The sequence below is a fragment of the Aulonocara stuartgranti genome (assembly GCF_965226115.1).
Source record: "Aulonocara stuartgranti genome assembly, chromosome: 11".
Classification (NCBI taxonomy): Eukaryota; Metazoa; Chordata; class Actinopteri; order Cichliformes; family Cichlidae; genus Aulonocara; species Aulonocara stuartgranti.
Window position 1 is genome coordinate 15,600,262 of NC_138947.1, and position 26,060 is coordinate 15,626,321.

Consider the following 26,060-nt stretch of genomic DNA (forward strand, 5'->3'; position numbering starts at 1 on the left):
TTGAGGAGCTCAGCTGGTGGTCTCCTGCCTTGAAGGAAGACTTTAAGCTGTATAACTGCTTCACTGGCTACTTATTCTCACAGTGTCCTCTCCTTCCTTCTGTCCTCAAATTCTCTCTGTGTGTGTTTATTTTCCTTTGCCTTTGGCTGTAATGAGTATAAAGTAGGTAAGAATGATGAATGATGTATTAGAAATTGTTGAGGGGTCAACTGATCATTTTCAAGTGTCTTTTCATTTTTTGCTTACCCTTTCTGATATCCAGCCATGCAGATAGCTTTTTATTCGAGCATGTTTTTAAGTGTAACCTGTTAAATATGCAGTACCTATAAAAACTGTTTATAGCTGTGTATTTCCCAGAGCACCAGGGCGATGAATCTTCAAAGATAGCTGAGTATCTGAATGCAATTTTCATGTACAATTCACACCTAAAATGAACAAACTGGATATCTCAGCATCTGTCAGCGCAAGAAGGAAATGCATGGAGACCGCCATGTGATTTTTTTATTTTATTTTATTTATTTATTTATTTTCCAAAAAAAGAAGAAAAAATATCAGACCCCATCTGGAGATGATGATCAGAATCAGCTGGGTGTGAAAGGCAAGCTGTGTCCAAAGTCCACCTCCTCCCAGTAATTTAGTCCTGCAGGCAAAGAGTTTACAGATTTCATTTGAATTGTACAGACACCTCGTTCAGCTCTCTCCTCTCTGTTTTGTCCTATCAAAGGAACCCACTTTGGTGCGTATGACACAATTTTTTCCTTCCCTCCCCTTTTCATAACAAGATCCACCTGTTTAGATCTCAAAAGAACTAACTGGCCAAAGTCTCCAATCAAGCCCTAGATTTTTAGACATGTAGGAGTAAAGTTATCTCTCAGACTAATTACAATATACTCAAATGCTATTATGGATTTTTTTTTTCTTTTCCGTTTTTTGTCCAATGATGCCAAACTCATGTCGTCTAGCCCTGCTTTAAACACATTTCAGCTCTAGCTATAACATCTTTCCTGACAAGAGTTTATTGAGGAAATAATTATGCTTCCCTCGACCTGGGACTTGCCAAGTTTGTCAGCAAGTACACCAAACAGTTTCATAATTTGCATACTGAGATTGATGGTGTGCATGTGGGCTGCATGGGCAAAGCGAAACTGCTTATAAATACAAAGCATTAAAACAAATGTAATGAACTGCATGTAATTATATAGAAACTCTAATGTTAATATCTGGTGTAGATGTTGATGGCCAAAGAAACCCAAGAGGGTTATTGCAGAATGTGGCCAGATAAACCCAAAACTATCTCGCTGGTTAGAAAGCACTGCAACTCCTGGAGCCTTTAATACTTAATGCGCTGAACTTTGTTGCCCACCAGTGGGTCAGTCATTCGAAACTCATGTTGTGCAGCCAAACATTGTTCTGACTCTTCGAAGTTTATTTCAAATGTGAGTGGAGATTCAGAAGTCTCCAGACATGCCAAGTTCGATATTCCTCACGTGCCTGGAATTCAGAGGAGGGAAAAGATAAACGAAATGTCAGGCAGGAAGTTTTAAAGCCTTCAAGTTGCTTAAGGGTAAAATTATGCTTTAAGAAATTTAATCATGTGTAAGAGTTTGATATTGTTCCTCATTTTCCACTTCATTTGCTTGTTTAAAAAAAAGAAGTAGTAAAAATGTGGAGGAAAAAAAAATCCTCTTGTCTATCTTCCTTTTCCTTCGAATCTGCTTTCATTACCCTCCTTGTCCCCCAATCTCCCTTGTCGCCTGCTCTTCCGCTGCTGCCACAACTGCGCAAAGTACAGTTGTAGCCTTTCAGTCCTGGTGTGACGGCTGGCGTGGCGACTGGTGGCTGCGAGCACGTCCTCTGGTAAAACGAGCCCCGCCATCAGTCGAAACAGAGCCTGGTGTTTGGTGACATTTAGCATTTTACTGCAAAAATTATGCATCAGTGTTGACATTCAGCCTTATGCATAAAATTCATGATGTATGTGGCACTTCCTGTAGGCATTGCAGCAGAAAGACGGGCGAGGAGTATGTCACAGCTGAGGCACAACAATCCCACGTGTTGAGAATAGATCTCTGTTGTGCGTTTGCATATGTGCGAATGGACGAATAACATCCTCGTGAATCTAGATCATCAAGCTTTATGAATGATTTTAGGAGTCGTGTTTTTCGTGTTTCCTTCTCTCCATTGTTGTCTCCATTATGGATTCAAGAATAACTCCCTGCTCCTATGCACATACACACGTACACGCACACCTCTCCCTGAGGTACTTCACTTTATTCATTCTTCGCAGATTAATTCCAGGACGACACTTTTTACGATCCCCAATTTATGTCAGCAGTCAGGCAGGCAGGCCTTCCCTCTCTGCTGCCTCTCCTCTTATCTCCTCTGCCTCATGTCTCTGTCTCCCTCTACATGTGCGCTCAATGAAACAATGGTACTTTCTAGTAACGAGCATGGAGTTTGTCAGGTTTTAAAAAGAAGAAGAAGACAAATGGAGGGAGGGACCGAGAGGATGTGAAGATAATGGGTTTCTGTGGTGATTAACATTCCAGAGTGCTGCATCAAAGAAAGTGTGACTGTCCTATTGTGCCTTTACTGACAGACGAATGAAGGGAGGTCTCGGCGCTGGTTTCTTCTGTGGCTCACAGGGTAATAAACATACCATGTCTAATCTACATCTCGGGTGCCGGGGTGTCTCTGTAAGTCTGAGCATCTCCGTGTGTATCTCTGTGTAAACTGAGAGTGACACATCCACCCTTTTCATCTTTTGAGAACAGAGCCACATTTATAAGATGCAGTCAGCGTGACGGTGAGTGAGCTCTCATTCTCTCGCCCGGTGAGTCAGACGGCAAGCTGACTAACCGGTCATTCATTCTGTCATTTGGGATCACCGGGTTCCCGCCACGCCGCTGTGACACACCTGTCACCCGGAGCGAGAGGAGCCCGACCTATAGGTGCGTTTAACCAAAACAGGAAACGGGGTTCGGCAAGCCACTGTTCCATTAGAACTGACATTATTCCCGCTGAGTGAAAGCTGTTGACATGTAGGCATCACTGAAGTGTTGTGAAGTGCCTTGCAGAAAGGTTCGGCTTGCAAGTGTTGTTTTTCATTATTGGTTCGGGAGGCAGAGAAAAACCTACAGCAGCGTTCATAAGTGACTCCATCAACCTCTTAAACACTCAGTCAAAATATATCCGTGACCCCTGCTTCGCTTGCGCTGTTATCCGTGATATCGCTTTAAAATGACACAACAGCGATTACTCAGTCAAGTCATATATTTATCATCAGAAACTATAGATGTTTGGTCAACTTAATTTGCATCATCAGTATTTAATTACATTTTACGGTGCCAGGCATTAATCAGGACAATAGTGGTTCTAATAGCAGAAATACATAAAAAATATATATATATATATTATCTCACATAAACTAACAAAATAGAGTGAATTAATAGTTTTTGTTTGTTTTGGTTTTGAAACTGGCTGACCCTTTAAAGCCTGAAACGTGACATAATTGCCAGAAAATTTAGATTTTTTTTTTTTTGAAAATGGAGTGGTTATTGAGCCTTCTGACAGTTTTTTTTAAAATTCATTGAATATTAATTTGCATTCTGAATTTGCATATATGCATCATATTTGGCACATCTGAGTTTTTAATGTTATTTTTTGTTTATTGCTTAAAAATGTATTTAACAAATTTTTTTTTTTTGATTTGTCGGAAAGAAAAACACTGATTATGTAGAGGTCTCAAAAACTTGTATCAAATATGACATAGTAGGTGTTTAAGGGTTAAAAACATTAAAGTTTAGTCTAAGCTCAGAGGGTTCCTTATTAGTCCATTAGGACCAAATATTCAAATTACTATTTTAAACTTTAACAAACTAGTTACCTGTTCATAGTTAGGATTCACTGATGAACACTTCCTGTGTTCATCGATGACATACCTGTTTTTCACTGGTACACTCAACTATTGTTCATTACAGCCAATCACACGTCAACAACTCAAAGCATTCAGGCATGAAGATGCATTCAAGTCAACCTGCTGAACTTCAAATTGAGCGTCAGAATGGGGAACAAAGGCGATTCTGAATTTAGCATGGCTGGTGCCAAACGACCGGGTCTGAGCATTTTTGAAACTTTTCCCACACAACCATCTCTTGACTTTACAGGGAGTAGTCCAAAAAATAGAAAATATTCTGTGTGTAGCCGTTCTCTCGGCAAAAACGCCTTATTGATGCCAAAGGTCAGAGGAGAACAGCCAGACTGCTTCAAGCTGATGCGAAGAAAAACAGTAGCTCAAATAACCACTTGTTGCAAGTCTCTCAATGCACAACATGCTGAAGCTTGAAGCAGATGGGCTACTGCAGTGGAAGACTACCCCGGCCTACAGTGTCGGCTAAGAAGAGGAAACTGTGGCTACAGCTCGCATAGATTCATCAGAACTGGACTTCCAGGATCGTAAACATGAAAGCATAGATTCAGTCTAACTTGTATCAGCAGTTCAGGCTGCTGCTGGCGGTGTAATGGTGCAGAGCATATTTTCTTGGCACTCTCTGGGCCCCGATGCACCAACTGAGCATCATTTAAAGACCACAGCTTACCTGAGTATTGTCTCTGATTATGTCCATCCCTGTATATGACCAGTGTACTCATCTTCTAATGGCTGCCTCCAGCAGGAAAACTCACTATATCACAAAATTCAAATCATCTTAATTGGTTTCTTAAGCATATCGGTGAAGTTGTATCAAGTACTCAAATGACCTCCACAGTTTCTAGATCTCAGTCCAGTAGAGCACGTCTGGAATGTGGTGGAATGATCTGATCATGGATGTGCCGCTGAGAAATCCGCAGCAACCGTATGATGCTGCCATGTCAGTTTGGATCAAAATCCCTGAGGAATGTTTGCAACACCTTGTTGAATCTGTGCCACGAAGAATTAAAACAGCTCTGAAGACGAAGGTTGATGAAACCTTAATACTCACAAGGTCTACTTGTGAAGTGACCAGGGAGAGTATATACCTTAGATAACCACACTGGCCATTTAGGTATAATGTTCAGGAATAACAGCTTTAGTAATATCAGGGCAGTGGACGCATTGTTTTATCCCTCTTTAATTACTCTAGTACAACGAAAATGGAGATGAGAAAAATTAAAAGGCTTTGGGCTAGAAAGGGTTAATAGAGCTAACGTCTGTGTTTCAGTGTCTTCTGAGTTCAGTTGTAAAAGATGATTGCAATAATAATCAATTCTCTAAACTTGACATTGATTAATGTGATTTTAAAGTTGCCAGAAGAAATCTTTGAGCCTTTTGAAATAATCTGGATTTTTGCACTCGTTAGCGATGAAATTCAGTCTGAATCAGAGCCAAGTCACACTTAAAGAACAGAACTTGCTGGAAAAAGCAACAATCCCTTGAATGATTTTGTAACTTGGAGACTCATCTTTTGCAGACCTTTTTTCTTCTTCTTTTTTTAAACGGCAACAGCCTCCATCTTGTAAGCAGCTACAAGAAATGTACATCAATATTATAGGCTGTCTTGAGTGACCTGCCCTCTGCAGGTCATGCACCGCTTCACAGATGTGTTAAGGGCAGTTTTGTTGACTTGAGCATCCCAAACTTTTTTTGCTATTGTTTGTGGATTTACTTGTGTGCTTTGGGTCACTTTCTGCAGTTTCAGGGCTGCCCTGAGGCAGCACTGAACCACAATGCTCCCTCCACCATGCATCACTAAGATTCAAGTCTGTAGTGCCTTTTCTGCTTCACACATGGCACAGGGGGCATTTTTTTCCCCCAAAAAAGCTGAAGTTTTGTCGACAGTACATCTTTCCTGAAATGTTGAGGACCACACGGAAGTTTCATAAAGGAAACATGAACACAGATTTGAGGAAAATGTAAGGATTTCTGTAGATTCTGCTGTAAGTGGTGGCTTCTTCTTACCTTTCTTGTTCAATAGCAACAGTCCTTAATCTACAAAAGGACAAACATCTATATAGGCTGTTTTTCTGAGGCCCTCTAAAAGGTATGAGTGGAACAAAGGTAACAAACAACGAATCTTTGTTCAGAAGGGCAGACTTTGTCTTTGTGTGCCATTATTTATAGCACCTCTGTAACCCACACTTTCAATCTCCTTAATTATAATTCCTAACTCAAAGTCGCTTTTTGCAGACGTTCTGCAAAAGAGGCTCAGTTTTTCAGCTTGCACAGTAAATCATTTCTCACTGTGTTATATATATAGTCATGAAAAGTACATCTCATGGTTTAGTCAAGCTGTGTTTGTCTAAAATAGTTATATAGATGACCACATTTTCCCACTAGTGAATGCAGAATCTCTGGTAATTCGAAAAGCTCCCAAACTTTTCCTTGCGACTGTACACACAGACCAGACTTGGGAGTTTGTTATTGGTATTCCCTCCACTTTTCTTGCTAGATATGGGCCTCAAATGCCTAGCTAATCAGGTAGTCTGTCTGGAGATTGCTCGTGGATTCACAGCTAAGATCAGTTGATTCTCCCCAGTCCCCGACTTTGATCCTAATGTCTCATCCGCCTTCAGATCAAAATGTACATCCGACTTTCCCCTGCTGTTCCGCTGCACTGTGCATACACCCGCACACAGTCAGGTGTGCTTTGAAAGCTAAGCAGGGCAGACACATTTTTGAGCTAAGTTAAGCCAGGGATTAAGGAGAAATTTACTGCCCATCTAGGTGTGTGTAAAGATATCTATTTTTGACTCTGCCTTCAGAGAGAAATGCCTGGTTTTCCTCAGAAAAGCATCAAAACCCCTTGCATCATCCCTGGCTCTCACTCCCTCATTTCACACAGGTGCTTTTGTAATCCACGCACACTCACAGACACTCGGAGAACACACTGTCTCTTCTCTCTATTTACGAGCATTTCATTTGTGAGTGTTTGTGTGTTCGTCGTTTGCACATGTGCTGTGTGCGTACACGCATGTGACTGTGTTGGGTGTGTACGCGTCCCCCCTCTCTTGTTGCGTGCCTAACTGGCTCTGACACATCTGTGGCTTTTCCAGGCGAATAAGGGCCGGTGCCAAACTGCCAAGAAATCAATGCAACAGACTCCACTCTCCTCCTCTTCCCTCATCTTCCTCCCTCTTGCTGCTCCCCGAGTCTGCCCCCCTCTTTCTCTCCGTCTCTGTCCGTCTCTGTCTTTGCTCTCGCCTTTCTTTCTTTTTTTTTTTTTTCCTCCTCCTTTGTTGCTCCGAGCCCTTATTAAAAATGGAGCGAGTGTGTGCTGCATATTTAAAATGGTCATGGATGGATTTAAACGGCTGATGGTATTTAGTGTCTCCTCAGGGAGCTGCTATGAGCCCTTAAGCTGACTCCTCTGACTGGAGCCTGACTGACTGGTGAGCGCACACTAAACCTCTAATAATGACTTGTGTACACACAGTCAGCCCTGCATACGCAACCACGCACACACCGGCAGGCTCGCACGTGCTCCCATTATAGCACACCCTTCCTAGTATTGAAAAGGACGCTGGTCACGTCTGTTCTGCATGGAGTAGTATGTGTGTGCGCAGGCTCAGCGGTCAATAACTCATTAGTTTGGCTTCTTTGATGTGGCCCTGTGTAAATGTTTCAACTGTATTTGAAGACACTCTTAAGAGTTTACAAGCATGTCTAAATGTGTGTGTAAAATCTGTGTGTGTGTGTCTTGACAGCCAGAGCTGATGTCACACTGAGCCTCTTCAGGTCGAGCAGCAAGTGTTTCTGTCATGTTGTCTTTCATGCTAGCTTGAATTTGGGCTCCAATCTGCTCCTAAGTGTCCTTCACTGAAACACTATTGATTACCCCCACGCGTGCTCAAACAGCGAACATAAATTCTGCTGATGTGAAACACACAAACACGCGGATCAACAGACACCCCCACAGAGAAGGGGGAGGGGGGGGAGCAGGAGCATCTTAACAGGCGACATTCTGCAATGGGGGAGTTTTACACGCGTATGAATATTCAGACAAAAGAGCATTTCCAGTAACTAACCTGTGCCTGCAACCATTCTGGATTTGGAACGATGAGCTCAGCATCATAGTCTTCTGTGTGTTCAGTGCGTGGCAGATGAGAATGATTTATTCATTACCGATGCTGCGAGGGTTTTTTTGTTTTTGTTTTTTATGTTTTTTAATAGTGGCTACTTGGTGTAATGTTGTTTGATGTATGTAGAGCCGTTTGTATCTTTCATCCATGACATGTGAGGGTTAAAGCGTGTCTGTAATGTAAATGTTTTGATCTCTGCTCACGCATTAGAGAGTGCATCAATTTAGATGTTGGCTGTTGGCACTTGTTTGTCTTTTTTTTCCCCCCCTCATACAGAGCTTTGACACGTGTGCCTCCCAGCATGCTTGCCTACGTTTATTTGTATTTGCATGTTAAAAGATGCAGGACAGTGAATTACAGCTGTGCTGCTGTGCGACTTACTATTGACTGAGCTCTAAACACTAGACACAGCGATGATGACCTTTGAGGATTCTCCCTGCAGTGGCAGAAATCAAAGGAGGTACACATTTCTGGTTTCCAGTCACAGTTTATTTTCACAGATTTACACAGAAGCTTAGACTTTCTTGGAAGTGCATGGATGCACCGAGTGAGCGTGTGTGCGCACGTAGGCTTTGTGCCAGAATATTTGTTGCGTCCTTTTTACCATGCATGAATCAGTAGCACTCTATGCCAAACAGCCAATCAACCACATTTAAACACTAATGAAACCATTCTTTATTGCCAAATTGAACTGTGAATGTTTTCTTCTCCACCTTCCATCTCTTCTGTGTTCTATTGTTTCTGTGTCCACTGGCTCCCAGTGGCAATGCATAACTGAATGGCAAAGTGGGGAAACGTCTTTCTTAATGAGCATTTGAATTCGGGTTCGTCGAGAGCGCTGTTTTTGTGTGTCTCGACACCTCGCATTGTTGTGGTTTCTCTCCAGGGGCGCTGGATGAAGAGGAAAGTGAATGAATGTGGAGAGCACGCAGAACCATTATGGCTCTGTGTGTCATTAATCAGGAGCTGATGAGAGGCCGTTTGAGGGAGAGATGGAGCCTATTACTGCTATGGCACTCTCAGGACTGTGCACGAGGCTCTTTTAGCCTGCCTATTTTGCGGTCAACAATACACCAGGTACAAACACTGTAAACAACACTCGAAAGGAAATCATTATTCCAGCCCAAAAGAAAAAAAAAATACAACAAATTCTGCAAAGGGATCATTACTTTTCTATGTTATCAAGCTGAAAAGAGGAGAACGTTTGGAACTTTTCTTGTTCCACGCATATTTTCTTTTTCCTCCTACACGTTCTCAGCAACTGCTTCTCCACCCTCCAGATTGAATCTTCTATTCTCTCAGAGCTCTGTGTTTTTTCCTATATGTTCTACACTCTCCTCCCTCCTTCTCCATCTCTGTCTCTTCTTCTCTGAGCATTGTTTCCTTTCTGGGAGTCTGTGTGAGGAACTTGGTAGGAGGGCGACATGAAGCGCACTCGCTTGTGAGTCAGCGAGAGTTGAGAGAATTGAACGAACTGACTCTCCCAATACTTTAGAGAGAGATGGAGGGAAAGGAGCAGTAGCCAAGTCCTCGACGTTACATTCCCCCTTGTTATATGTTCCACTTTTGCACAGCGGGCTGCTGAATGGATTGCAGTACACAGAGGCTATTACAGTGAAGCATCCTGGCTGCAGGGGAGAAATCTAAGAGGATAGTTTGAGGTTTTATGTGTGGCTGAGTGGGGTGGGTAATGAGGTGAGAGTCCCTTCTAGCCAGAGGTTAGCAGTGGTTACGAGGGCAGGTAAACATACCAGCTGCTTCTGACTGCCTGGCCTCAAGGCCACGGTGACACTGGCGGAGGAAGTGAGAGTGGGGTTTGGAGGGTGGAGAGCAGAAAAAGCAGGCCAGGAAGATGGATGGGAAGCCTAAAGGCATCGTGAGGCAAACTAGGTGGCTGGATATTCTCAGATTGCAACATTTACTGTAAGTTACAGTATATTCTCAGGCTTGATGGGTTCCCTTCCAGGCGTCTGTTTCTATCACAGCTGATGCTTATGTCCCCTTCTCTTTGTAATATATAATATTATGTAATGTAAGAGGTAGTTAATATCCTGGTTGCGTTCACATTCAGGAAACGCACATTTTTGTGTGTCACATTTAATAAAAATGCAGGAAACCTGCAGCTGTTTATTTAGATTGTCTCACTTTCAGGAATATTTGGACTTTTTTTTTTTTTTTTTTTTGGTGAAATATGTTTATTTGCTTCCTTGCTGCAAATTAAACATTAGGATCAAACAGATTTCAAGAATCTGTGCCAAGCCTGGAGCTGCAGGGACAGGATGTGATATGCTTAGCGTAGAAAGGGGAGAAATAACCTGAACAGTCCTCCTACTAGCAAAACCGGTAGGACATATAACATGCTCAAGCTGTGCCAGTCGCTACAAATGTTAGTTTGTTTTGATTTTTCATGCAACGCTGAAGCATTTCTCGAAGTCTCATCATCGGGTATTGAACAGAAGTGTCGGTCAGTATGTGTAGGCGACTGTGTTTATTTGTTAACGAAGAATAAATATAAATTAGGCGCAGCCTTCCAGACTAATTTGCATCTGTTGTCCCCGGTTTTTAAATTAAAATTGGATGTCTTGTTTTAATGGTATTTGTTTTCTTAGTTATCTTTTTAAAGTGGGCATACAGGTGTGTGTACACCACCCCTTTATTGCTCAAAAGTGTTGTCACAGTGTTGCCACTGGACAAGGATAAAGATTGGCCTCAGTTCACATAAACTCACCATTGTTGTGGTCTCATAGGCAGATATGTATGTGGATGTATATGAGTAGCTGCTTTCCCCTCTGCATCCGATGCTCCTGATCGCTCATTAAAGTGTCAGGTATCACTATGGTTTACTATCAAAAAAAAAGAAAAGCCCCTGACTGTTTCTAAAAGTACTTTTGTACCATTTTTCTTTTGTGTCACCTAGCGCTGTTCATAGTAATTAGTAAGTCTTCAGAGGTGTAATCAGATTCTTTTTTTAACCTTCAGACGGAGATGATTTCATGCTTCCTCCGGTCTTTATGCTAATCGCTACCCAGCTCTACAAGTAACACGCAGACATGACAGTGGTATTGATCTACTCATCTTAACATCAGCCAGAAAGCAAAAACTGATTAAACCGTTCCTTTAAAGTGAATATCAGAAGGCCAGTTTAGTGATTGTGGTCACTTGTGTTCCTTTTTGTTGTATAAATGTATCTTTTTTTCCTCTTCTGAAGTGATGCAGAATGTAAATGCTGAGATGTAATCTGAGTTACAGCAGATATCATGATATCATTATAATTGCGCTGCAAAACTTCTAATGAAAGTGCAAGCGCTAAAACTAATGGTATGTTAAATATCCAACATGTAGAATTTTAATAGGGCCACTTTGTTTTTGAGACAGCAGTGTAATGTATCATAATTGCTTTAATGTGTTGGATTTTTGAGAGTGCTAAAATCTACAAAATTATGTGCTCCAATTGACGTAATGGCAAACTGACCTGTGCTTTTAGAGCACTTGTTACTCTTCTGTTAAGTATCTGCTTGCTGTTTCCAGCTCTACCTTTTACCTCCCACCTTTTCTGTGTGTATATGTGTATGAGCGAGAGAGAGAGAGCGCGTGTGTGTGTGCGGGAGAAACGGTGTGTTTGTAGTACAACATATCATTCATGTTCTGAGTGGACAGCAACATTTGGCTAATGCAGCCCTGCTTTCTCTGCTGGCTGGAGTCGACCACCTCGGTGCCAGCGCAAAGTGGACTGTAAATATTAACGGGGAGATGGCAAGAGTAGAGCGGCGACCTTGTCAGGAAGAGAAGCAAGGAAGGAGAGGCAGAGGGAATGATTGAGGCGCGGGAAGAAAGCGAGCGGGGTGGAGAGAGAGGGAGCGACAGAAAGAAGAGATGGAGATGCCTTCTCCCAAGGCAACCGAGTGTGCTTTGATGCACTGTGGCAGGGAACACACTGTGTCCCCAGAGAGGGAGAGCATCTCTCTCACACACACACAAAACACACACACCATGCAGAGTTATCACATTAACCACGACACAGCTTTTTAAAATGTCAAAATGCACAGGCACACTTAGAAGACGCTTACACATACACACAAACACAATGTGTACACTTAATGTACGTCAGTGACGTGAATTTAATCCTCAGACAGTCTAAATGCGCAAGGTTGAGCTCTGGGAATCACGGGAGATTAGAAATGACCAGCATTACTGATTTGCCCAATCCAAAAACCCCTGGCAACAGCATTGCAGACGTGCACGCACACACACACACACACACACACACACACACACACACACACACATAAAATTCAGTCAGCGTTTCCTTCAGTCAAATCAGTAAGGTCTGTCCTCCCTGAGCCATTCGGCTGGTTGTGTTGTCCGAACAAGCACAATCAATTTGATGTGATTTGTTTTGTGTTGAAATGAGTTGTAATGGCATCATGAGTGCAGTGAATAGCAAATGACAGTGATGGTGATTGTGGTGGTGGGTGTAGTAGGTCTTCAACTGCTGGAAAATTCATGTCAGAGGTAGCTGCAACACTCAACACTGTAGCACTTGCATTGATTGTGAATAATTTAAGTGCGTGTGTGCAGGTCTAAGTGGGTGTGCGCGTTTGTGTGTGTGTGTTCAGGCCTGCAGCTCATGCATGTGCCCTTTTAGCATAGCCACTAGCTGTACTTTATTCTCCACCTTTGTTGTTTCACCTCTTTGCCTCATTCTGCTCCTGCCCCTCCTCCTCCTCTTCTTGTCTTCATCTCCCTCAATTCTGCAGTTATCTGTGCACCTGATCGTTAGGTTACTGTATTACCAAGTGTATACACAGATCAGGCTGAATGAACGCCCGATAGATGGATAGGGCGTGTGTTTTACCAAGTTACCCCAGAACAGGGGTGCCCAATCCCGGTCCTCGAGAGCTACCGTCCTGCAGCTTTTAGATGCATCCTTGTTCCCACACACCTGAATCAAATGAATGGCTTGTTATCAGGCATTTGCCAAACATGATGGCATGCTGAAGAGATCAAACCATTTGATTCAGCTGTGTGGGAGTAGGGATGCATCTAAAAGCTGCAGGATAGTAGCTCTCGAGGACCGGGATTGGGCACCCCTGCCCCAGAATCTAAAGGGTAGGATTTCACTTTTCTCTTAGTGAGCAATGAGATTACATGCACTGTTATTTATCTTAATCTCTTTCAGAGGCCATCCATTCATTCCATCCTAATCTCATCTCCAGGCTCTCTGCTCTGACCGTGGTAGCCTTGTGTTTTTCTGTGCCTGCTGGGACTATAGCCCTGTGTCTCATCTGAGTTCAAAAGGGTCGAATTTCAGTCGATACCCGTTTGTCTCATTACGCTGAAACTTTGCATTAAGGGCAAGCTTTTTCCTGAAACGTAAGTTTCCACTGACATCTTAAAAACAACAAAGGCGAACTTGCAGAAAAGAGAATTCTAAATCAAATGTTTTCTCCTTCAAAGGCATTAATGGTGGCGCGGTGATCAAACGCTGAGAATTTATATAATTAAATAGACATTTTTCACTTTGCTAAAAAAGCATGCTGCTGTTTGACTTGAAATATTGGAGAGGGTAAAAGCGGGGGGAAGATGATGCACAGTGAAAATTCACAAGCGGGACAATCCCGCAGCATTACTGCCACATGGCCAAGGCTACGTCAAGCTGAGCCAACAAGCAGCCTCGGGCTTTGGATATTTTGGTCAACTGTCTCTTTTTTGTTTCTTGTTTTCTTTTTAAAGGCAAGCCAACCCATTAGGAATGAATCTGATCATTAGCTACACTAGGATTGTTTTTCTAGTGACACATCTGTTAAGCCAAAACCAACTGTATTTTTATCTAAATCTTTTCTTCAGTGGATATGAAGGATTTCAAGGTTGGTTAGCAGGCACTCAGTGAAGTAAAACTTGTGTAGGTGTGTGTTTGGTGTGCCTGTGTTGCACCGATTCTCTGAACAGGTCAGGGAGGGTAATAAAAACAGGCTTATCTCTACTCGTTAGGCACAGGAGATAAGAGATGCAGAGGGAGACGCTGCAGATTTGTGCTGTCGTAATACAGGGCCAGACGAGCGAATCCCAAATTGCGCCGCCAATGGAGCAGGATGACAGGAAAGGGGGGATGATGGGAGTGAAGGATGGATGGAAGGAGAGGAGGCACAGATAAATGCAACAAAAGCCCAGCCTGTGTGGGGAAGTGGAGGATAGGCCAGCATGTTAACCTTAATCCCTTCAGGGAGAGGCGTAAACACACAGGAAGAGAACAAGGGATTGAGTGGAAAAGAGAGGGATGTGAGATCTTTGTCTTCCTGCTCTCCCCTTTATCCCCTCTGTGTGTGATCAGCCAGTTGCAGGCAGCAGTCGGGAAATCCCTCTGTACTTATCTGAAGCCAGCCTCTTAATCACAGCCCTCATCTCACTTGGCTCTTCCTGCTCCCTCTTTCTCTTTTCCTTTTTATTCCCCTCTCCTCACCTTCTCACTGTCATTCTCCCATACTCCACTTTTTGGACTCCGCCATCTCTCCTTGACTCATCTCTCACTGAATCCTCTTTTGCTGACGACTCGCTCCACATTTCAGCTTTCCAGACAGTGACTCACTTGGACTAAGTTTTTAAGGAGAGCTCATCTGCCTCCCGAATTTTTTGTCGCACACACTCCAAAGCATTTTAAAATGGAAATGCGAAAAGAACAAAGGTGGAGCTGGAAAAAAAATCTAATCTAGCCACTAGCTGCAGAGCTGCAGCTGGGACTCATCCATGCATCCTAAAGCTCAAGAGATTCTGGTGGTATTTTCAACTTGCTGAAGTAGGTCTGCAGTAATTTCAGGCAGCTCCAGCGAACCATCCAGCCACATCTCCTCTTCCGTCACTCCTACTCCTCCCCCTCCTCCCGTGTGCCCAGTGGGAGAGTGGTGGTCTATGGTTGAGTGGCTGGCCAGGCAGGCATCTGTGAGCAATGGAGGGCTCACATATAGGAAAGGGATAGATGTCTATACGACTGGATGGTCCCTGAATTGATCCGCTCACAGGAATGGAGCTGACCTTTAACTGAGTTTGCATCTCGCTCAACAAAACAAACAACAAAAAAACACCACATGGTTTGTTGGATGAGCTCTTCTCTACCTCGGGGCTCCTCTCCACTCAAATTAATTTGATCATATTTTGTGCGCGCTGGGTTTTTGTGTCTAATTTTATTTTAAAATATGTATGTTGATGTGTTTCTGTGTACGTGTGTGATGTTTGTTTGGAAAGAAAAGCGAGGGGGGCCAAAGGGCAAATGGCAGACCAGCGTCTCAGTGTAAATACATCATCCTGAGTGACAAGAATGCAACACAGGATGTCAACTGTTTCTTAAAACAATGCCTTGTGTCGGTAGAGTTTTGTGTGCATGGGCGTGCGCCCTATTTGTGTGGGTAATAGCTTGTCTGGTTGGATGTCCTTGGCGAAGAACTGCACAGATTTAAACAGGGCCAGCAGAAGTACGGTGTATATGTGCACACACACACTCTCTCTGGCGTTCTCGCTGTCTCTGTCTGCAATATTTCATTAGCGCAAGACATGGATGGTGTCCAGGGCCAACACAGAGGGCACGCTCTCAAGTCAACTCATTCACACACAAACACTGCACCTCAATCCTTACAATTGGCCTTTTCCTGCAGCTTTTTCGCCTCCATCTAAGGTTATCTGAAAGGAAGGAACAGGCTCCTACCTGAAACCTGCTGAGTAAAAATGGCATTGGTGGGATAATGACGCCTGTGAGATAATGCAAGGCAAAGCAGAAAGAGGCGGTTCTATAGAGGTTTGAAGGAGCGGAGGAAAAAAATATCCCAGCAACCAAAAATGTGGAGGGAGGTGTGACAAAGAAAACCAGATACGGCAGTGGAATGAGGAAGGACTAACACAAAATACTGGGAAGACGAGGCAGGTTTCAGGTTTTAAATGATTAGATGAGAGTCTGTGCTTTGGTGTTACAGAGACACAGCACCACCATGTGGCAGTCTGAATGCACTGCGTCGAGGTGATTTTTATGCAATTAGCTGAGATGTTTCCTGCAAAGATGTCAGCTGCAGCAGCTGAACCCCGGTAAGACCTGAATGCCTGCCAGTATGCCACATCCAGTCCCCATCTGTGTTGTCTGAGATTTCATCAAGGCTCCCTCGTCTTTTTATTGTTCTGCGCAAATCATTTCTCCTTTCCCATTAAATGAGAAATATTCCCACTGACTTTGAAAGTGTCACAGTACAATGTTCCCTTTCTCCTTTGTTCAGCCCTCATAAAATGAAAAAAAAAATTGAAGTAATTATTTAGCATTGTTAATTTTACTGGTATAAAATCTGTTATATGGCTGAGCTAAAGCAAAAGTATGTTTTACAAGCTTGGGACACTTTTAAGATTCCGAGAATTCCATGAATAATTAGGTTTAATTTCCCGCAGCCTGTCCTAAATTGTCTCTCCAGCATAGTAGCTCATTGTTCTTTTCTCTGTATTACAGAAGAACCCTTTTTTTGTGTGTGTGAATTTGAGTAATAAATACAAAAATTGAAATATTTCTTTTCAGTGCATTTTAAGGTACAGGGATGAATAGACTTCTTAATGCTTGTAGGGAATGAAACACGTTTCCCTCTTCATGTGTGAGCACCGTGGAATTTTGTCCCCTCCAGAAGGAGAACAACTACTTTAGATGCATTGAGGCCACCACATGTTCGTTTTGCTCCCAAGATGTGAGGAGTAGGAGTCTTTGCTCCAGAAGTAATTACAAACAATAGAAAACTTTGTACCCAGCAGAATAAATCCAAACAACATAATTAACTGATTGTATTTATTATTTCGTTAGAACCCGTTTGTTTCATCTTTAAAGGGCTTGCTGCACTTACTGATTGCTGTGCTTTGGATACTGCAGGTCCAGCGCTCATATTTAATTTGACACTGTAAACTATGCTATCCGTTTAAAAGAGAAAGACGCGCCAAAAGCAGGACTGCAAACTGTGTCGATGGCGCGCTGATTTATTTCTTTTAATAAATGACAGCCTATTAAATGTTCACCACAATTAAAGAGTATTAAGAGGGAGGAAACCCAAAGAACGTGTGGGGTCAGTGATTTTTCAGATGATAAGCTCAGCTGTGTAATGAATAACAGGACGAGACATGATTATCAGGTCACATTTGTACGCGTGAAAGAATGAGGAATTATTTGACGAGGTATTCAAAGTAGACTATTGTTAGAAGTGAATCGTAATTAGAGGGCTAACAACGTTCAATCATGACCCTTCCAATTATTAAGACTAGAGTTTGTTCTCATCAAATGAGCTTCAGATCCTCTTTGCCCTTTACCACCTCCTCATTAGCATAATCCCCTGGGAATGCGAGGGATAATGAGCTGGGCTGCACCTTCAGTAAACACGCGCTGCGTGTGCGCACTTCGTGGTTCATGCTCAGCGTGGTCATGGTTCATTAGAGGAACCTCTGCACGACTCCGCTGGTTCGACTTAATCAGCCATGTGACTCGACACTCTAATCAAGACCCCGTCTGTACTTTACAGTGTTACATCTAGACACAGACACACACGCATCTCTAAACTCTTCTTCACTGATTAGTCTCTCCGTCTCTTTTTTTTTTTTTTTTTTTTTAATTATAAAGCCACTCTTAGTGATCGGGTTGACAATGTGAAACAACTTCATTTATCTTACTTACAGCCTTGTAGTACACGAGTTCTAATTAATGGTAATGTTGTTAAGTCAGTTGTTCCCAAACTGAGAGGTGGGACTCGTTGAAAACAAATAGGAGGAGAAATATTAGAGTGGGGGGAGCGCACAGATCGTTGCACAAAAATATTTCTGGCCTTTTTTAAAAAAAGTTTATTTATTTGTCAGGGACCATGAACAAAAACATTAATCTCAGAGGAGAAGGGATACATTGTGCCGGATTTAGCTACCAGCTAATTTCCATCTGCAAGTCTCCAAGTCTCCAGGCAGGTAGACACGATGCTAAATCTGAAATACAAATCATGTCCAAGGTACTAGATACAAATTAGCGTGATATGATGATGCATCCGCACGCAGCTCAACAACCCCCTGGCCCTACTCCCATCCCACAAACACACATCATACAACACTCACACATATATCCAACACCCAGATTAACCCATCAGTGTACATGCATATTATAACAATCAAGCTGCTATAGAGGTTTTAAAAACGCTTCATCTAATCAATGTTGAGTCTTTGACGCTTGTTTTCAGCCTTGAATAAATTACAGGGTCACTGACTTTACTATTCCCGCCGCTCTTAGCTGCTTCGTAGCCAATGCCTTCTTCTCACATCTATTTATTGGCTCTGAGCAGCTGCCAGACAGCAAGTGAGAACACCAGGAGGTTACCATCCCAGAAACAGAACAACACAAGTATAATGACAATTGTTGTTTTTTCTTTTTTCAGTTTGAACAACTTGTTCTCTTTCATTTTAATCTAAAACACCCCTTAACCTCCATTTTTCCATATTTGTATGCATGCTCCTGCAGTAGGCAGCTTCTAGTCTAGAAGCTTAAATAATAGTTTTATGGTGACTGAGGTTTGGGTAGGTTTAGATCTTTATCCTATCATGATTTCTATGGCTGCTCATGTGCTTTGTTACTTTAGCATAAACGCATGTTGTGCTGAGACAATTGTTTTGATATTTCATAACATTTTGAAAATTGAAAATTAACTGTGGGTCATAATTTTTGTTGTTGTTGTTGTTGTTGTTGTAGTTGTAGTAATAGCAATCTCAAAATAAAATATGAGAGCCACAGGTGCTGATTGGTTGGTTGATTTGTTTGTTTGTTTGTTTTCTATGAGAGTGTAGCCATAGCACCCTCCAAAAGTATGACAAGAGCAAGACCAATTAATCTGTCCATCAAGCCTACGACCCACAGACACTGATTATGCCTTTCAAGGGGATCTTTCAGTAGTGCAGTAGTTCCCTTCAGGGGGTGAAATATGTATTCGGTTGGTTTTAAGATCTGGTGATTGACTGGTCTTGTCTTAAACCTTTAATTTGTTAACCCTAATGAAGTTTTGAGTTGAGGCGGCAGCATGTTTTGGATCACTGTCTTGCTGCAAAATAAAGTTTCTGATTCATTTGGATGCATTTCTCTGTAAACTGACAGACAAAATGACAAATGTAAACTTTTACATTTATTCTGCTGCTACCATCATCAATACAAATGATTGAGCCTCTTCCGGAGGCTGTTGCATTTAATGGTGGTGGAAAAAGATCCCAGATGGAGACTCGTGGGTATGCAGGGATTTTATGAAACCAACTCTTTATTGAAGGCAATCTGAATCAACAGGAAACACTGGAAACTAAGGAAACTACAGAAATCATAATGCTAGGCTACAGGGAACTATTGGAAACCAAGGACCACAGAAAAAAAGGCAAAAGAAACAGGTGACGAGACAAAAGGCTACAGAGAGGAATAGGTTATAAACACACACGAGGTAAAGTAACCATCACATCACATACAGCGGAAATTTACTGGGGAAAATACAACTACAAGGCTACCAAAATAAAATGGGGAAATAAGTAAATAGGGACTATATATAAATATACGGGTCGCAGTGAGGAAGCATAGAGGAACATAAACTCGGTATTAACTGTAAGAACAGCACAAAGTACGATTAAAATAATCTAGGAACATTAACCACTTCTAAACGGAAAACAAATAAAGAAATGGTAAAGCTCAACATGGTGGGTGAACGGCCATAATCGAAGCGAGCCCAAGCCATGGTTCAACTTCCACCATGCTTCTCAGATGAGCTTGTATGTATGAGCAGATCCCTTTGACCTTTCCATCGCTTTGGTAGAGGTTAATCTCCGTCTCATCGGTCCATAGAAGCTTTGTTGCAGAATTATTGTAACTCATCTCTGTACCTTCTTTACAAATTCCAGTTTCCACTTTCTTTAATCTTGATGAGTGTTTTGCACTGCTGTTCTCAGAGTCTCCTTCACACAGCAGATTGTGATATTTCCATCCCTGCTCGCTGCAGGTCGTTAACAATGTTATGGACTGAGTGGAGTGTTTTTCTGCCATTACTTGTTGTTTTTCCTTGAATTACTGGTTTTCTCAGCTCCAGAATGATCAACTTGACTGGCTTTACTATTCCAATACTTTTTTGTGAGGTGGTGGGGTGTATTTGTGTGTGTGTGTTTGTGCTATGTTAAGCTATCAAGTTGCTTTCATTGACTTAATAGTCATTCAAAAATCATGGAGTGCTAATCTAACACAAAGCCAGAGATTTACTCCTCATTTTTCTCTTGTAAAATTCTTTACCTGTTTTGTTCTCTTTACAAGCTATTTAAAGGGGCAGTGAGCCCAAATATCAAACCCATCTATATAATTTTGGACAGTCTGGAAAATATCAGCGATAAAAATGTCTGCCTTCTCTTAAATATAATGGAAATAAATAGCACTCACCTTGCAGTACTCAAATTTGGAAAAACTCAGCTGCCGTGTCTCTCTATACAACTCATGACCTGCAGTTTCACGCAGGAACTATTTTTATTGTATCAAACCCCCTTAACCTCATCACTGTGCAGAATAAAGCACTCATCTAGTCATTAGGAGAGGTTCGTGTTCAACACACCGTGACAAGATGTAAACACTGATGCTGTCTGCCCCCCTTCAACTGGGCTGTAATGCTAGTTAGCTGCACACTTCTTTTGATTACTGGATGTAGACTAGAGGTAGAAAATAGTTTGTGCATAAAAAAGACCACAAAAAGATTCTTTAAGTAAATGCTGCTGATTTCTGGAAAGAGACACTGCTGCTGAATTTCACTAGGAGCAATTTGTGGACCCCATAACAAAGTGGTTTTATTTTATTTTATTTTATTTCTTTAAGAATAGAAATGTTTTTGGGGTTTTTTTTGCACACACAAGTGGGCAATTAGCAAAAACAAAAAGATGCTAGATGGATAAATAGGAATATAGTCTACTGGGAAAATGTGCAAATTTGATTTGGGGGTGAACAATCTCAATCTCTGGTGCAACTGTTAGAAGGCGGCATTATTGAGAGAAAGAGGGCGTTCATGCCATCTGTAGTCTGGTCTAATCGTATTTGACATATTAATAATATTTTTCCAGAGACCCGTCTTCCAGAGAGGGGGCCTACTACAGGGATCATCATTGGAGCCATCATAGGGGTCATTATACTCATAGCCATCATTGGAACTGTCATTGCCCTGTACCGCAAACGCAAAGCCAAAGTACTTGGAGAGTAAGTATCTCTGTGAGTGACTGAGTTTCACTTCAGTTCACTGTTGCTGATTTCAATGAGTGTTTGCTCTTTTTTTTTTTTTTTTTTTGTTATTTGCAAATGATTCCATTAGATGAAATGCCATGCAGCGTGTCTCATTCTTTTGTGAGTCATTAAATGTGTGAATTGTGTGTTTTTGTGCAGTCGTCCACCAAAGTACAAGCCCCCTCCCCCAAATAAGACATTTAATTCCACCAACTCTGCTAACATGGTGAGTCGCTAATTGAAAAGTCCTTGGAAGGACAAAAGTATCACTATCCTGACATCTGTCAGGTCACTCGGCACATATCACAACTAACAGTTTTGTTCTCGTGCTGTATAATGATTGTTTAATTGTGTGTCGACAGCTGCTGAACTCAAGCAATGCCCCAGTGGTCCAAAACGACTTCCACTCCACCCAGAGTCAAGAGCCAGTCACGGTAAGGATGCATGCTGAGTACATATGTGAAAATGACACTTAAATGCATATTTTTCGAGATCCTATCAAAACAGAATCTCCTCAGAGTACTCTCTTTTTTCAGCATCTGTTTTTGGTTTGGTAAAAAAAACAAACCAAAACAAATGTTCAGGACCATTTTAGATAATTGGCTACATAAATCCCAGTTTGATCTCAGGAGCAGTAAAACGAATGCATACATTTTTTAACACGGTTGCAGTAAAACCACTGCATTTGAAAAGCAGATGATAAACAGCCTGAGATGTCCCAAGAAAAATATGTTCAATGTATTTAGTGTACTCAGTCATTGCATGCACATTGTACTTTACAACAATCAAACAGCAATTGTATTTTTTCTTTGTAAAACTTATTGCAATTATTGCACTTTCAAATAAATAGTGTAAGGTACAAACCCCTTAGTGATGTTATTGTGCAGATTAACTGCATTATTATAGCTAAGTGGTTAAAATCATCAACAGATAACAAAAATGATATAAATATTAATAAATCAATAATGATATTTTAAAATGATCATTTTTATGATTCTGAAAAATGTTTTTTCACAAAATTAGTATGTTTATTTTCAATATTTCCAATATATTTTGGTTATTTTCCCCTTTGTAAAACAGTTATCTGGCACAAGATTAGATTTAGATTGTTGTGCAGCTCCGATAATTAATCTGTAATAGTTCACAGGGCTGCACATGAGCAGCCTGTTTAATTCACTGATTTTATTTCTGTTTAAATATTCTGACTTCCTGGGCTCCCCACCCCACCCTTCCTACCCCTGCTTTGTTTTTGCTTCCTCCTGTGCCACCCTAAAATCCTGTATATGCCTCTGATACTTGTGATAAGCTTTTGGTCCCCAGTTATTATTAACTAGAAGACTAGAGGTGAAACACTTGCTATGCTGGTTTTGATCAATGCCATAAAAACCTGTTATTTTTATCGTTGCTGGTGATAGTCTGGTTTTCTGGAAAGTATTTATTATCTGAAAGAACTGAAAGAAATCTCATTGATGATGCTATCTGAGTCTAACTTAATGTTTCATCTTTTTTAGAAGGTGATGATAGAAACCACCTCCTATTTCACTAATACAAATACATACTCGGTAAACTCTCGTAATTCGTAGTTGTATGATATGCTTATCTTTCCTTATTGTTGGCAGGACCTGGATGCCTATCAAGATGAGGATGACGATTATGACAACGGTGGTTTAAACAACAGAATGCATTACGTGTCTGGTGCCCCCTCTGGCTGGGATGATCCAGGGAATAATGAGGTCCTTCCTCCTTATCTGCACGTAGACGTTGACCGCCAGCACTACCACCCCGTCCCCAACATCAGCCGTGGTGAAAGCTTCGTGTCGTCTGCCATGTTTGTGTGAGGGCTGTCAAAAGCCACAGAAAGTTGCTAATGTGTGTAAATATGAGCGTATGCGAATGATTGAATGAATGAATTCATATTTCTGTAGGTACGTGGGAATGTGAACATTTGATGCTTTAATTGTGAATTTTCAGGTTACAGGTAGTCTTTATTGTGACGCAATCACGTCCAGCCTTGTGTTGCTGGTTGCAAACGTCCATCAACTTGAGCCAGCAAGACACAAACTGTCGCCAGTGCACACAGCTGTAGAGCACAGCTGCAGGAATGTAATGAGATTTTTATTCTTAAACTGTACATAAAGCAAACGCTGTTGTTGTTTTTTCATATTCAGCTCATGAACACTGTTGAAAGGAGCAGATGTTGATACTGAATCTGTTTGCATTGCTGTCATACATATTTTACTGAGGCGGCATGGTTAAAAGAAGCACAGTATGTGGGTTTTTACGCGATACCTCTGTTTAGTCTTATGTCTCACGTTGTTGGTTTCAGTCTCAATAAAACAGGCGCCCCGCGGAGAAGCAATTAGCAGCAGTTAATCAGGTGGTGCTTAGAAGACACCAGCAGACCGTGACGACATTAGGTTTTAAACTGCAGTCAGTGGGGGTTTACTGCTGCTGCAGCACTTTATGTTTTGATTTAAATATTTTCTTTTTACCGACTTTTTTCTTTCTTATTTTTTGTGCATCTGGATTTTGCCTTTCTTTTGCAAATGTAATGTCATTCATCTCCTTTGGAATCAAACTGAGAGTGATCCTTTCTTTTCTTTCTTTTTTTTTTTTAAAGTGGATCCATCCCTCAATATTTAAACCATAGCTTTTCTCAGCACTGGCAGTGCAATATGAGGGATATTTCTTACTAAAAAATGAAGAACCAAAAATGCATTTTGTACCTATTTTTATTAGTCGTAGCATCATAATATAAACTAGCATGCTGAATTTGGTTGAGGGCAAATCTGGATTATGTCTATGAAGTCTACATTGTTTATCTCTCTAGTGGAGGATTAAATTATGAAGTTGAAACAGAGGTTTGCAAAGAGCCTGTTTGTATTCTCATATCGCCGTCCATTATCAGGCTCAAGGGTTAAAAAGGTCAATTGTGCTTAGTCAGAATATGTCTCTTTGTGTTGGTGCCAACCAGGGGTTTATTTTATTTAACCGACTTTTGTTAAAATTGAAGTACTTTCTGAAATAAAGTTGGCTTAAATCTGTTTTACTCCTTTTTGCATTGTATTATCTCAGTCATTCTGACTGTTTTTCCATTTAATAAAGTAAACGGTAAACTCTGATCTTATTAAAAAACATAAATTTGACTTTGTGGTGTTGGTCTTCATTGCAAACAATTCATTCTATTGCCCTCAGTTGTTATTCCTCCATTTCACCAGATGGGAGCAGTGTGGACTGAAAATCCCTGAGTGTTTAGTAGTGATGGGATTTCCGGCTCTTTTTAGAGATCCGGCTCTTTAGGTTCGGCTCACTAAAAAGAGCCGGCTCTTTCGGCTCCGAACCGGCTCTTCAGGTTGTTTTGTTGCTTTAATTAATTTATTATTAACAATAATATAAAATTATGCACAAAAGGAATTACTAACGTAAAAACAAGTGGTTTTATTTATATATGTTTATATATAAATATATGCGGTGGCCCCTAGAGACAAAACACGTACAAACTCCAAAACACATTTCTAGCATGAACTGAACTTCCAAAGCAGAGCTACTAGATCACTTAAATTACACAATTGAAAGCATGTGTGTATTGTTTGTGTATTTATACACAGGCACTCAATATATATATTCAAATAATTTAAAAAAAAGTTCATTTACCTGTTATTACCACACACCAAATCCGGTCGTTGGTACTTGCTGGCTTGTGTAGCCACAAGATAACAAAGGCTCAACACTGCGCCCAGCATCCTGGAGCACTTCTGTTGTCTTTTGTACGTGTTTTGAGTTTTTATGTGCTTCTGAGTTTTTACGTGCTTCGGAGTTTGTACGTGTTTTTACGTGTTTTGGAGTTTTTACGTGTTTTGGAGTTTGTACGTGTTTTTACGTGTTTTGGAGTTTGTACATGCTTCAGAGTTCGTACGTGATTTGAAGTTTGTATGTGCTTTGTCTCTAGGGGCCACCGTAAATATACTTTTATTTATTCACTCCACATAAAATGTAATAAATAAATCATATAATACAAAAATCAACTATTCACATTTCAAGTTTTAACTATTTAAATTTTCAGCTTTTTCCTTTCACAAATTTAAAGTGAAAAGAACACAAAACACTGCAAACCACAACACAATTAAATATAAATTATAATATGAAAACTAAAAGAACATGCATATTCTCTGTCATATGGACCTGCATGAATAAACTTTCTCAATCCTTTATCATCTGCAACCGAAAATAGTTGTGGATGATTACTATACCTTTCTAATGTTGTTGTCCCTGCCTCTCTTTCTCTCTCTCTGGCTCGGTTCCTGTGCTACTGAGTGTAACTACCGCCCCTCCCCCCTCTGCCCAGCGTAAAGCACAAGGCTCGCGTGCAGAGTGAAGCGGAAAAAAAGTGCGAGAGAGAGGCTGAGAGAAAGAGAAAAAAAAAAAAAAAAAACCCACGTGACGGCTCGCGATAAGGAGCCGGCTCGCGTCGTTCACGTCAAAGAACCGGCTCTAAGAGCCATTTCGTTCGCGAACGACCCATCACTAGTGTTTAGCACAGCAGAGGGAGTCTTGATTCCCACCTGCTAATGTGTAATCCAAATAATACAGATATTGTACTGGGGAGTGCTTCAGCTTTGATTGAATACTGTCACTTTGTAGCATTTACGAGTGAATGATGGGTGGAGTGTGGGGCAAACTGAAGCTGCAATACCAGCAGATTTCCATTTAAGGACTGCAGCAAGCTCTAGCTCACCTGATA

General features: G+C 41.3%; 1 protein-coding gene across 1 annotated transcript in view; it reads left to right on the forward strand.

The window, feature by feature from the left end:
- The window catches only part of LOC309717481 (nectin-2), an 85,462-nt gene extending 60,997 nt beyond the window's left edge, over positions 1-24,465 (forward strand). The window contains exons 7-10 of the mRNA XM_082552095.1: positions 21,163-21,295; positions 21,479-21,545; positions 21,682-21,753; positions 22,939-24,465. Of these exons, the coding sequence (XP_082408221.1) occupies positions 21,163-21,295; positions 21,479-21,545; positions 21,682-21,753; positions 22,939-23,157 (491 nt within the window). The 3' untranslated portion in view covers positions 23,158-24,465. The remainder of the gene's footprint in view (positions 1-21,162; positions 21,296-21,478; positions 21,546-21,681; positions 21,754-22,938) is intronic.
- The last annotated feature ends 1,595 nt before the right edge of the window (positions 24,466-26,060 follow it).